Source organism: Diorhabda sublineata, chromosome 4 (assembly GCF_026230105.1).
Source record: "Diorhabda sublineata isolate icDioSubl1.1 chromosome 4, icDioSubl1.1, whole genome shotgun sequence".
Taxonomy (NCBI): Eukaryota; Metazoa; Arthropoda; class Insecta; order Coleoptera; family Chrysomelidae; genus Diorhabda; species Diorhabda sublineata.
This window is the reverse complement of record NC_079477.1, coordinates 22,339,879-22,354,409: the sequence shown is the minus strand read 5'-3', so window position 1 is coordinate 22,354,409 and position 14,531 is coordinate 22,339,879. Positions and strand designations below refer to the sequence as shown.

Below are 14,531 nucleotides of genomic sequence, written 5' to 3'. Positions count from 1 at the left end.
AATTAAATTTATTACAGGTACAAATTAGAGTTTTCTAACATTCTTCTTTTTTTAAATATTAATATACATTTAATATTTAGGGTTAATAACAACGAAGCAAGTTGTAGTAGTTCACAGAATGCTAGACTGCTAAGGTCGAGGCCAATTGTAATGTGAAAGAAGATGGTATGACGTATTTTATTAAACAGGGAGATAATTTGGAAATAAAACACTTTGTTTTTTTTAATATAATTTTTTCAACAATTACAATCAGTGGGTATATTATGTGAAAACTATCTAACCATTCATTACTACATTTTTTTTATACAAATATAAGTTCATATAACATCCATCATTAATATTTGGATTTTAATTTGACCAGTTTTTCAGTATGTACCGGTTGTCCCAATAAGAATGGCTCTCGGCCATATCTCGGGAACCGTTTATAGCACAGCTTAGGGAAAAAGAAATTCATCACAAAAGTGAAATTGAGACTGCTGTTCAATCTACTCTTTAAAGAATAAACGCTTGTATCGAATATGATGGGTGACAATTTGAACATTTAGGTTGTCACTAGCGAGTTATGTTATATTTCCATTTTAACTTCCATAACGCAGTTTCGACAGCATAATCAATATTGACATAATAATTGGAACTATTATTAATAAAATAAGGAAAGACAATTTTGAGGGGTCAAATGTTAAAATTCGTTCAGTCAACTCGGAGTAATTTATGTTTAGAGGAAAATGCTTAAAATTTACACATTTCTTAGGATATCTCGTAATACGAAAAAGATATCGACATGCAGTTTTCGCTATTCTGTTGCTAATTTGGTCTACTTTTATATTCCTTAATTAAAACTGCATGTTTCCATTTATTGCACGTTATTCATTAGGTTGTTTCGAAATTATAACTCTTATATTGGTAGAAAGGAGCTCTCTTCAAAAAGACTAAGTTTGCATAGATATGTTAAGTAGCACTGGACTTCAGGCGTTTTTTCATAATAAAGTTCCCACTTCCCCCCATCTCTTATTTGGAGAGATAGACTAAAACTTGTTAAATCAAATATACGCTAAATTTCTTGAAGAATACGATAATCATAGTTTAAATGCATCTTAATTAGGCAAAATTTGTAAATTACTTATTTTATAATTTTTGGTATTTAATTACGCTCCCGTCACTTTTGTTATAATTTTTTTTCCCGAAGCTGTAATATAAACGGTTCCCGAGGCATGGCCGAGAGCCGTTCTTATTGGAACAACCGGTACTACGTATTAAAGATGTTTTAGTCGGGGCGCTAATAAAACGTTGGCTTGTTAACTCGTATATTCAGAAATTTATGCAGCTCGGCTATTCATAAACTCTGAATCTCGTGAGCTCAGATAGTTAAAATATTCGAAAAATCGTATGCTCAGAGTTGGAGAATTTTCCACACATAAATCAGAAGAGTACGGATGCTCAGAAAGTCGTTAGATAATTAAGTATTTGGAGGCTCAGAAAATCGGAGAGTACTTCACACAATAATCCGCAAGATGAGGATGCTTAGAAACTCAGATTTTCGTGAGCTCAGAAAGTCGGATGCTTAGAAAATTAAGTATTTGGATGCTCAGAAAATCGGAGAGTATCTCACGTAGGTTCAGATGCTCGTTAAATCAGAATTTCGTGAGCTCAGAAAGTCGGATGCTCAGAAAATTGAGTATTTGAAAGCTCATAAAAGAGGAGAGTATTTCACACAATAATCCGCAAGAAATAGATGCTTCGAAACTCTGAATTTCTTGAGCTAAGAAAGACGAATGCATAGTAAATTAGGTATTGATGGCTCAGAAAATCGATGAGTATTTCACGCAGAAATCCGCTAGGTACAGATGCTCAGAAAATCAGAATTTTGAGAGCTCAGAAAGTCGGATGTTTAGAAAATTAAGTATTTGGCGTCTCAGAAAACTAGAGAGTATTTTACACAATAATCCTCAAGAAATAGATGCTCGGAAACTCAGAAAGTCGGATGCTCAGAAAATTAAGTATTTGAAGGCTCTAAAAACCAGAAGTACAGATGCTCCAAAACTCAGAATTTCGTGAGCTGAGAAAGTCGGAAGTCAAAAACTTGAGGATTCGGTTATTTAGAAAGTCTAATAATTTTTACATCAGAAATTTGTCAGACGCAGTAGCTCAGAAAGACGGAAGTTTAAAAATCAAGAAATTGGTTGATCAGAAAGTCTGAAAATTCCACAAGGCACAGACGCTTGATAATCAGAATTTCGTGACTTCAGAATCTTGATTTTGAGAAACTCGAAAATTTAGATGCTCAGAGATGTTGAGAATATTAAACACAATAATTATGCAAAATACCGCAAGATACAGATACTCAGATATTCGGAATTGCGTAAGCTCGGAATTTTAAAAATTTGGAAACCCAAGAATTCGGATGCTCAGAAAGTCTGAGAGTTATAAAAGAAATACACTAAATTCAAGCGATTGAAAACGTGGAACATTGCAATTTCGTTAGCTCAGAATCTCTCAGAATATTAAATATTGAAAACTCAAGAAATCGGGTACTCGGAAACTGTTCATAAACTCAGAAAAATACAAAATTCGAAGGTCAGAAATACGCAGTTTCCAAAACTGATGGACTTGTTTACTCATAAAATTGAGATGCTAGGAAACTGGGAATTTTTCAAATTAAGAACTCGGATGCTCAGAAAGCTGAGATATTCGCATTTCGACAAAACGGAAACTTCAGACGCTCAGAAACTCAGAAAAATACAAAATTGGATGGTCAAAACTGATGGTCTCGGATAATCATAAAATACAGATGCTAGGAAACTGGGAATTTTTCAAATTAAGAACTCGGATGCTCAGAAAGCTGAGATATTCGCATTTCGACAAAACGGAAACTTCAGACGCTCAGAAACTCAGAAAAATACAAAATTGGATGGTCAAAACTGAAGGTCTTGGATAATCATAAAATTCAGATGCTCGGAAACTGGGAATTTTTCAAATTAAGAACTCGGATACTCAGAAAGCTGAGATATTGGCATTTCGACAAAACGGAAACTTCAGACGCTCAGAAACTCAGAAAAATACAAAATTGGATGAACAGAAATTTTAAAAACTGAAGGACCCTTGATGCTCAGAAAGTTAGGACATTGGAATCCAGGACTTCGAAAAATTTGATTCTCAGAAAAACCCCGACGCTCAAAAACTTTTGACCTAAGATATCGGCAAAACTCGAATGTTGAACTCCATTTTCTTTCTTGTTTTCAGAATACGAAAAGAAATTACCAAATACATTCATTCGAAAAACTTCGTCATCAGCACCACGACGACCTCCCTCATTTCTGAGAACTGTTACTAAAATGTACACTGTGTTGAGATAACCTAACCTCAATATCCTCACAGTTACCTCCCGGATCTACCTCCAAAGAATTTTGAGCGCGTGTTGGTTGCGGAGAAATTTGTGGACTAACTTCTGGTGTAACTTGAGGAGTTCTATGAGGAGGGTATCTAGAAACGCCTGTAGAAAATAGACATTAAATGAGTTGTAAGCTCGAATGTTGTTACTACAAACCAGGAAGTCTTGAATCCGAACTTATGGCCCTTTCTAATTTTCCCTTGGCGATGGCGCAATCTCTTTTCCTCGGTCTCGATCTACAACCGACATCGGAAGCGTTGGAGCTTCTCCGTTTCGTTGAAGAGGATCGACAGTGAGTGTAATGTGTTGGTAATTGATGCGCCGAACCTCCTAAAACGAACAAACTATCCAAAATGGTACCCTTGGCAATATAATAATTGATTTTACCCCTTTTAGAAGTGTCTTTTAAATTGTGGTTTGGTAATTTGACTGAACAAGAATGGGAGCTTCGTCTAATTGTTTCATCTTGTACGTGGCTGACTTCTTCGTCGACTCTCCTTTGTCTCTTTAGTGGGTTTCTACGTTTATCTTTGATGCGGAGTGTTACGGGGCATTCTAAATGTAAATCCATCGCCATGGATCCCTGACTTCCGCACGGATGTATGGAATCATTACTTAACCTAAAATATATGATTTAATCTGATGTAAACTCGGAAAGTTGATAACCCTGATGAACCAAATCCAAAAACTAAGTATTGGAATGTCAGGAAACGAGGAACTTTGTCTACCAGTAGCTCAGAAACCAAAAAAACTTGAAAAACCAGAACAAAAAAAACAGAAACTTGAGAATCAATTACTCAGAAAGTCGAAAATTTAGATTTTAATTAAGTTGGTATCTCAGAAATTTTGTTAACTTCATTCTAGACACTTTTTCGAATCATAGAAACTCAAACATTCGAAAAAACCTGAACTGAAATTCGACATTTATTATCTCAGAAATCCGGAAATACAAAAAACTAGAAGCTTGAGTAATGAGGAGTTCGAAATTTCGAAGTTTTGACAATTTTCTAGCTCTAAAATTCGAGAACTCAATCTCAGAAGCCTATAAAGTCGGAAATCCAGTTTCTAGAAATTTGGTGACTCATAAATTCAGAAAAAAGTCATTTGTAATATCAGGATACGAAGAACTTACTAAAGCAGTAACTCAGAAACCCAAAAAACAAACTCAGATAATGCAGAAACTGAAATGTAGAATATCGAACATTTAGAAACTTAGAAAACCAGAAACTTGAAGAATCGGTTACTCAGAAAGTCGAAAATTTACACTTTCATTAAGTTGTTAATTCAGAAATTATGTTAACTCCATTCCAGACACTTTTTGGATTCCTTGAAGCTCAGAACTTTGAAAACGCATAATCTAAAAAAATGTAAGTATGTTAGAAGCTGAGGGATACATATATTCAAAGAGTCAGAAATACTTACATTTAAAACAAAGGAATATCAGAAACTTAAACATTCGAAAAAACCTGAACTGACATTCGACGTTTATGAGCTCAGAAATCCGGAAATACAAAAAATTAGAAGCTTGAGTATTGAGGAGTTCCAAATTTCGAAGTTTTGACAATTTTGTAGCTCGAAAGTTCGAAAACTCAAACTCAGAAGCCTATAATGTCGAAAATCCAGTGTCTAGAAATTTGGTGACTCATAAATTCAGAAAAAAGTTATTTGTAATATCAGAAAACGAAAAATAGTATAGCAGTAACTCAGAAATCCAAAAAATATAAAATCAGAATACCTGTCATTTTCAGAAACTGTGAAATGTTGATTTTCGAACATTTAGAAACTCAGAAACCTGGAAAATTAGAAATTTGGTTACTCAGAAAGTCGAAAATTTAGACTTTCATCAAGTCAAAAATTCAGAAATACGATGACTCACAAATACTTGAATTCAATGCAAAGGAATATCAGAAACTCAAAAATTTGGAATAGCCGAAACTAACGAGCTCAAACATTCGAAGTTTTAACAATTTAGTAGCTCAATTCCAATGCCTATAAATTGAATATCAGAAATATTTGATTTATATAGGGTCTCATCGACGAAATTAGAAATTCAAACATTTATAAACTCAGAAAATTATTCATACGAGGATTTAGAAACCTAGAAACACGAAAGATCACGAGCTCTTATTCTCAGAAACACGAAAATTTGAGTTTTTAACAAGTTGGTTGTTCAGAAATAAGAAAATTCAATCTTAGAACTTTGAAATCCATTTAATTAAAAACTGAGGCACCTAGAAACACAAAAATAACGAAAAAATACAAAAACACTCAAAATTACAAATTCGGATTTCTTGACCGTTAATCTCAGAAAATTTGACGTAAAGAAATTCAGAACATCATGAAGTTCAAAATACAAAAGTAGAGATACTCAGAAAATTGAATATTCAGAAAATCCAGGTTTCCAAAAATACGATTGCTCAGAAATTTTAAAAGTTTCAGTGATAAGATTATCGGAAATTCCCGAAATTTTCAAAGCTGGGAAAATCGAAAACTTTGAACTTTGAAGTGCTAAAAACTTATAGTGTTCATATACTTAGGAATTCTGTGACTCAGAAAAACAGAGTCAAGAACTCAGAAATTTGTAAACGCTGGAGCCCACAAACTTAATATAAAAAAATAATAGAAAAAAAAAACAAGTAGTAGTAGTAATGAACGGTGTTCAGAAACTTTCCGATGTAAGAAAATCAGAAACTTTTCAATAGGGATACTCAGAAATGCGAAAATTCGAAAGATAGTACTTAGAAAATATTGAGAAACTCAAAAATACTACTAATTTACCCCAAAAACCCGAAAACGATAAATTGGGAGTTTTCTACGGGAGAAATTTGAAAAACCAGGAAAATTTTTTTATTTTATTACCTATAATTTCCCGCCGTTTCGTCAACGGACAGCGCATGTCTCTGCAGCAGACCCGGATTGAGTAGAGCGCATGCGGCGAAAGTCTTCGGCTTCGTATTAGATTTTTGGGGCACGGGCGTACGGATATGCGGCGATGGAGGCTGTTCCGTACGTTCTAATACAAGATCAGGAGCGGAAGGACTTCTATTGATAGATCCCTATCGAGAAACTAAATAATATATCTCGTAAAACCAATTAAACGTTTAACCCACCTGCGGAAGTTTGAGCAAATTCTTGTTCTGTTGCGTTTCCAACGCAAGGCCCCTAGAAAAATGTAAAAAAGACTGAGTCAACGCCCTTCTATCCGTCGAGGACGTGCTCTGATGAGTATAAGGGTGTTGAGTCATCGTTTGAACCTATAATACACCCTGTATCACAAATTGTAATCTCAAAAAACGATTTTTACCTGCACCGCTGATGTTTTCAACGAGCTGTGTCTACTGCTACAGCTGCCGTGACCGCAAACGCTCGGAGGACCCGTCGTACTCAGTTTGAATCTAGCCGGTACGACTTTAGCTGCGGAATCGCGCGCTTCGAAAGTCATAACGCAAGCCGCCACAACGATAAAACCTGATGACGTTTTTATAAATTTTTTATCAGTTTATTTAATTCGAAGACCTGTCTAACTTACCCCCGACACCCATTACGATAGGACCGGCGTAGGATAAATTGTTCAAATGGAAACTTTTCGTTTCGTTTTTCGTTCGAAACGTGAAGTTTCCTTTGAACTCTGGAGTTGCTGATAGATGATCGGCGTAATAACCTAAAGAAAACAAATTAGTAGACGTTTCGCGTCGAACGATTCTTTAAATAATATAAGTTTGATTTACTGGAGTCAGGCCCTAATCAGTGGAAGACGTAATTTTACTTTTGAACAATTGGGTATTTATTGAATATAAATGACGAGTTATTTAAATGGATTGTTTAGTATCAACATTTGAAAGGTAGGCTGACACATAGCTGGCGCTACTAGTATTAAATCCATATGATTTTTAGTTAGCCATAACCTTCAAAATACTCGTATATAAATTTGCCACCTGTCCTATCATTAGTTTTTGAGTTACAGCATTTTGAGTGGAGCAACTTTTGTTGATTTGAAGAAAATGGAGGTCTAGCAATAGTTCAAGGTTAGTAGAGACGTCTAGCATTGATTCAAGGCTAAAAAAGACGCCTAAAGATAGTTGAACGTTAATAGAGATGTCTAGCGTTGGTTCAAGGCTAAAAGAGACGTCCAAAGATGGTTGAACGTTAATAGAGACGTCTAGCATTGGTTCAAGGCTAAAAGAGACGTCCAAAGATGGTTGAACGTTAATAGAGAGGTCTAGTATTGGATCAACGCTAGAAGAGACGTCCAGACATAGTTGAGGGTTAATAGAGGCGTCTAGCGTTGGTTCAAGGCTAAAAAAGATATCCAAAGATGGTTTAACGTTAATAGAGACGTCTAGCATTGGTTAAAGGCTAGAAGAGACGTCCAGAGATGTTTTAAGGATAATAGAAACGTCAAGCATTGGTTAAAGGCTAGAAGAGACGTCCAGAGATGTTTTAAGGATAATAGAAACGTCAAGCATTGGTTAAAGGCTAGAAGAGACGTCCAAAGATGGTTGAACGTTAATAGAGACGTCTAGCATTGGTTCAAGGCTAAAAGAGACGTCCAAAGATGGTTGAACGTTAATAAAGAGGTCTAGTATTGGATCAACGCTAGAAGAGACGTCCAGACATAGTTGAGAGTTAATAGAGGCGTCTAGCGTTGGTTCAAGGCTAAAAAAGATATCCAAAGATGGTTGAACGTTAATAGAGACGTCTAGCATTGGTTTAAGGTTGGAAGAGACGCCCAGAAAGAGTTTAAGGCATCTCGTATCGTTTCAAGATCAGAAGAGATGTCCAGAGATAATTAAAGGTTAATAGAGACGTTTAGCATTGATTTAAGGCTGAAACAGACGTTCAGGAATAGTTGAAAGTTGATAGGGACGTCTAGCATTGGTTAAAGGTTAAAACAGACGTCCTAAGATTATTGAACGTTAATAAAGATGTCTAGCATTGGTTTAGGGCTAAAAAAGACGTCCAAATATGGTTGAAAGTTAATAGAGACGTGTAGCTTTGGTTCAAGGCTAGAAGAGACGTCCAGACATAGTTGAGGGTTGATAGAGTCGTCTAGCATTGGTTCAAGGCTAAAAGAGATGTCGAAAGATGGTTGAACGTTAATAGAGACGTGTAGCTTTGGTTCAAGGCTAGAAGAGACGTCCAGACATAGTTGAGGGTTGATAGAGTCGTCTAGCATTGGTTCAAGGCTAAAAGAGATGTCGAAAGATGGTTGAACGTTAATAGAGACGTGTAGCTTTGGTTCAAGGCTAGAAGAGACGTCCAGAGATGGTTTAAGGTTAATAGAGACGTCTAGCATTGGTTTAAGGCTGGAAGAGACTTCCAGAAATAGTTTAAGGCGTCTCGTATCATTTCAAAATCAGAGGAGACGTCCAAAGATAATTAAAGGTTAATAGAGACGTCTGCCATTAATTCAAAACTAGAAGATAAGCACAGAGTTAGTTGAAGGTTAATAGAGACGTCTAGCATAGGTTTAAAGTTAGTAGAGACCTCTATTATTGTTTTAAGGTTACTAGAAAAGTCCGGAGATAGTTCGTGGTGTACAAAGACGCTTAGAATCAAGATTAACAGATATATCCAAATAATGTTATAGAAGCTTCCAGCATTGGTTCAAGGCCATCAGAAACATTCAGAGTTGATTCAAGGTTGCAATAGTCATCCCGGAGACATTTCAAAGGTTAGCAGACACAAACAGAAATATACAAAGGTGTTTGAGGATTTCGAAAATTTCGGAAATCGGTAGAAAGGCCTAAATGTTGATTCTAAACAACGTTTCCGATAAATTTTTTTCATATTCACCACATAAAAGATACTTTAACAGGCAAATTTCCTATGCATACTCAATTTAATTTATGCCAAATATTTTTTACGTCACATTGAATGTTTAGCTGCCGATGGAATTTTCAAGTCGGGAAAAACCGTCATTACTGACCTAATACCATACTTAATTAGTAGCTTACTTTATGATTAGCCCTGGTATATGCTTACCTATGGTGGCCATTGCTGCTCCTAACACCATCAACAGCAAACCTAGACTGAGAGCCTTACAGGCGTTCCAAAGACATTTTCCGTTGACTTTCCCCCTGACGACTTGAACGTTCCATTGGGCACCGGAAGCGGGATGAGCTCGACGAACAACTTCGGAAGCTCCTCCCCGAGTCCATCCGGTGCTGAGGAATGCACCTTGATGCATTCTGAGCTCTGAAATTGTAAATTACCGTATCGAATCTTATTTATATTGCTGTCGATAACATTTACAATCGCCCAAATGTATAATGTGATCATAAAAAAGAAAGTATCAGTACTAGGAAGAAACGTCAGTTAACAAAAGTACCACCCTGTAAATTTCGACTCCGTTAATTATTTCTAACTAGTAAAAACAATTTGTTAAATTATTTTATTGAATATATTTATCATAATAAGGTTTGAAACATTCTCATAATATCTAAATATTCGAAATAAATGAATAAATTTGTATAGTTTTGTGTCACCGAGCTTATACGATTCTAGACGAAGTTACGCGATTGTTCACGTACAGTTCTTATCTTGATTCTACTACTTCTAGGACCAAAAAACAAAGTTAATAACAAGAGAATCCTTGTCTAAGGATGCTTCAAGCCTTCGAAGTACATTCCTTTATTGATATGATGAGTTGAGGTGGTTTCTATTCGAAATAACGACCTAGCTTAACAACATAGACGTACAACGTATTTTATAGTTCTCTAAATAAGATTTTAACATTTTAAAAATATTTTCATATAATATAATAGAAAAAAAAATTAACAATCACTAAACTTTTATTTGTACCAAAGTTAAATGGTTGCTAAAAACCGAATCCTTGAAAAAATTCGGTGTAAGTGGTCTTCGAATAAATTGGATTCTTGAATGGATTACGCGGGAAAAAATGGCGTTCTTCACATAATAAGATATGGCTTCGATTTAAAACTCCCTACTGAATGGGGTTTTCGTTTTCCTTTGTCGCTTTTCCAAATAAACGAATTAAATATATAACGAACGGGGAAATGAAGACATTCAATCTTTCGATAAAACATGACTGGTAAATACCCACGACCGTTTTAATTAAACTGTTTTTAATGAAATGAATGTAACTCTTGTAAACGTATAAAAAGTGTGGTTAGGTTTTATTTAAAAGTATATGGAATGTAAAATTTAGACTGTAATTGTATATGTAAATGTTTAAAATATTTTATAAAGAAATATATGATTCTAAACGTTGATTATTCTAACATGTAAACATAACATCGCCATCTCTACGTCTTATTTATAACCAACAAATTTTATCTGCTTTAAATTATAAAACAAAATTTGAAAAGTAATGAATTTGAAAAATATAACGTTTCATAATACTTATAAATTATACGGGTGGTATAAAATATATTAAAGAATTCGTAGTTATTATTTAATTATGACCAATCTGTATCGACGCCATCTTTTGACAATCACCCGACAATTTTAAAACGCTAGTAAACTCTCATAAGCAAACATTTGAAGGTTATTCGTAAAATTATAGCGTAGTGAAAAAACTTTTTAATGGGTTAAAAATTCGATCGAAAGTTTTACATTTAATTACGTTGTTTCTAATACTTGAATAAAACGAAACTGGAAAATAGAGTTACGAAACATTTAAACTCGTATAAATTCTAAAACTCGACACATTAATCAATACAGTACGTGTAGAAAGGGGTATTAACCAAACTCATTTGAATATATTTGAGATTGTTTTCAAAAATAGTAGTACAAATGCCGATTAAATTTGAAAAAAGAGAGGTGATTATTTGTAATTGAATGAATGAACCAGTAACAAAAAAATGAAATTTCTTCTTCTTTTTTAATAAACACTTGTCGTTGACGTAGTGGTCGCCGTGGTTGAGTGGGTTACTAACCGAAGTCGAGCACAAATCCTGGTGTAGACAACAACGAAAAATAAAGATTCAGGTGATGTCCTTGAGGGTTGAATATACACGTAAATAAATGTATACTCGAAATTGTTAAAAAAAAAACTATTTTTGGTACAAGTTTAAATTTATGTTTGGGGAAATTTGATATAGAAAAAGAATTGGGACAAGCCATTTTTTATCCAATTTTAATTTGGATACGCCATATTTTGTCCAAATTGAATATGGAAAACGCATTTTTTGCCAAGTTGAATTTGGACAACACATTTTTTGTCCAAATTTAATTTTGCGAAGTCATTTTTGAATTTTTGGTCCAAGTCGAAATAGGGGAAGCCATTTTTTGTTCACATTGATTATGGAGAAAGCATTTTTTTGCCACAGTTGAATTTGGACCACACATTTTTTGTCCAAATTTAATTTGGATACGTTATATTTTGTCCAAATTGAATATGGAAAACGTATTTTTTGCCCAAGTTGAATTTGGACAACACATTTTTTGTCCAAATTTAATTAGGGTAAGTTATTTTTCAATTTTTGGTCCAAATCGAAATAGGAGCCATTTTTTGTCCAAATTGATTATGGAAAAAGCATTTCATTGTCCAAGTTGAATTGGGACCAACCGTTTTTTGTCCAAATTTAGTTTGAAAAAGTCATTTTTTGTCCAAATTAAATATGGAAAAAGCACTTTTTTGTCCAAGTTGAATTTGGACAACACATTTTTTGTCCAAATTTAATTTGGGAAAGTCATTTTTTAATTTTTGGTCCAGATCGAAATAGGGGGAGCCATTTTTTGTCCAAATTGATTATGGACCACACATTTTTTGTCCAAATTTAATTTGGGGAAGCCATTTTTTGTCCAAGTTGAATTTGGAAAAAACATTTTTTTTGTCTAAGTTAAATTTGGACCACCCGTTTTTTGTCCAAATTTAGTTTGGGAAAGTCATTTTTTGTCCAAATCGCAATAAGAGGAGTCATTTTGTGTCCAAATTGATTATGGACCACCCATTTTTTGTCCAAATTTAATTTGGGGAAGCCATTTTTTGTCCAATTTGAATTTGGAAAAAACATTTTTTTTGTCTAAGTTAAATTTGGACCACCCGTTTTTTGTCCAAATTTAGTTTGGGAAAGTCATTTTTTGTCCAAATCGCAATAGGAGCCATTTTTGTCCCAATTGAATATAGAAAAAGCATTTTTTGTCCAAGTTGAATTTGGACAACACATTTTGTGCCTAAATTTGATTTGGGAAAGCCATTTTTTGTCCAAATCGAAATAGAGGGAGCCATTTTTTGTCCAAATTTATTACGGAAAAAGCATTTTTTCTTCAAACTGCATTTGGAAAAGCCATTTTTGCCCATATTTAATTGAAAAACGGAATATTTTTTCAAAATACTATAGGAAAAACCCATAAATTTGAATTTAGAAAAGCGATTTCTACCAATATTTTATTTGGAAAAGACATGGAAACAAGAAATAGTCTCTGACAGCTAAATTCTTGATGTCAGCTATAGTTTTTTTCACGCAGCTTGTTCAAATTATGTCAGAAAACAAATAACAACCCCATTGGAATTACTAGTATTAACTTATCAACTAACAGGTGAGAAAATTGACTTTTTGACTCGCCATCGTATATACATTCATAAATAAATAAAACTCATTATTTTAAACCTGGTATACTTTACGTAAATTATTTATTTTATACTACGGAAAGGTGAATAATCTATCTTATAAGAGGTTTCTTCTAAAAGTTGTAGTGAATAAAAATCAAACAATTTACATCAATTGGTTTGCGACATAACCTCAAAATTAAAAATAAAAGTACAAAAAAACAAGTTTCAGTTGTTTGTATTTATTTCTCCCATAAAAACGAATCGATATCCATCGAATTTAGTTGGAAAATAATTATATTTTGTTTCTAAATAAAGCACAATTTTATATTTCATACAATAATATATTTATTTTAATTCTAACGTCTATTTTATATCATATCATATAATCTGATTATCAAATAAAAAATAGGAGCTTCCAAACAAGTTTTTTGTCGATATTAGTGGATTCTGTATGCAAAATTAAAGACCCTAATCTTCAATTTAACAACAAAAAATACTCACCCAAAAACGTTTTTCAAGTATTTTCACTAATTCACAACACATATCTTCATAATTGACAATACTTTTAAGTGAATCTACTCATTTTCTATAAAGATTTATGGTAAAAACACACAATTATGATTCTCCCAGCATCTCAAAGGACCCACGCGGGCAACAGGTACGATCATGCGCTGTGTGACGCACAACGAATATCGACCATTTTAACAGAGATGGACTTTAAGAAAGATGACGTGTTTTGTGTTTTAATGATTGTTAGATAATGAACAGATTAGGTCAAAAGGTTAATGTACTTTTAAATATAAAGAAATTATCTTATTTCTCCAAAATGTCATGTAAAATATACTCATACTTAATAACGTATTTTTTATCGTCTTATAATCTTTTTATCTTCACCTTGTATATTGTTACTTTTGTTACATTCTTCTAGTTGGTCGTTGAAATTCGTATTAATTTTTATTCTAATTATAAAACTAACCTAACCTAATTATAAAACGTCTACGGTTTACTCTGTATATTTTTCTTTTCTAAAATCTTTCGTGTATATGAAAAAACCACTTACATAAATTCTTGATGTCGCGGAATTGTTTAAGAAAATTGCTTTTTTCAGTAGTTTCTTTGGAATGTATTCATTTCCAAGACGAGTATGTGGCAGCATCGTCGTTCTGATAATGGGTTTTCTGAGTATATTTAAAAAATGTACAAAATTTTTGTCTAAAATTTCGTAAAACACATAAAAAACAATAGATTTATGTTAATTTCACTTTATTTTTACAATGTTTTTAAAATTCCCAAGTAAAATATATTATAATTATATATTCGTAAATTTTATTGATCTGACAACACCGCTTTTATCGAGTGAAATCTATCAATACCATTTTCATTTGTAAACATATTCAGAAATAAATATTTTTGATAAAATTAATTTATTTATAAGATCCAATCTCTACACAAACTATAACAAATTTCATTTTGAGTAGCAAAATTATGATGTTTTTTATTAAAATGTTTACGTGATAAAGTAATGGCGACTACAGTTCGTTTTATGTATTGTGAATCAATAATACATTATTATTTTTAAATTAGTAACCTTTCCTATCATCTTGAATCAATTTCCCAATAAAA

General features: G+C 33.3%; 1 protein-coding gene across 1 annotated transcript; it reads right to left on the bottom strand.

Moving 5' to 3' along the window:
- Positions 1-212: 212 nt before the first annotated feature.
- Positions 213-13,675, bottom strand: LOC130443209 (uncharacterized). The gene is made up of 9 exons (XM_056777727.1): positions 13,410-13,675; positions 9,374-9,586; positions 6,918-7,049; positions 6,693-6,856; positions 6,499-6,642; positions 6,248-6,444; positions 3,776-4,008; positions 3,545-3,718; positions 213-3,490 (listed from the first exon to the last, which is right to left on the bottom strand). The coding sequence occupies exons 2-9, from the start codon at positions 9,576-9,578 to the stop codon at positions 3,309-3,311; spliced, it is 1,431 nt and encodes a 476-aa protein (XP_056633705.1). The 5' UTR covers positions 9,579-9,586; positions 13,410-13,675; the 3' UTR covers positions 213-3,308.
- Positions 13,676-14,531: the final 856 nt, after the last annotated feature.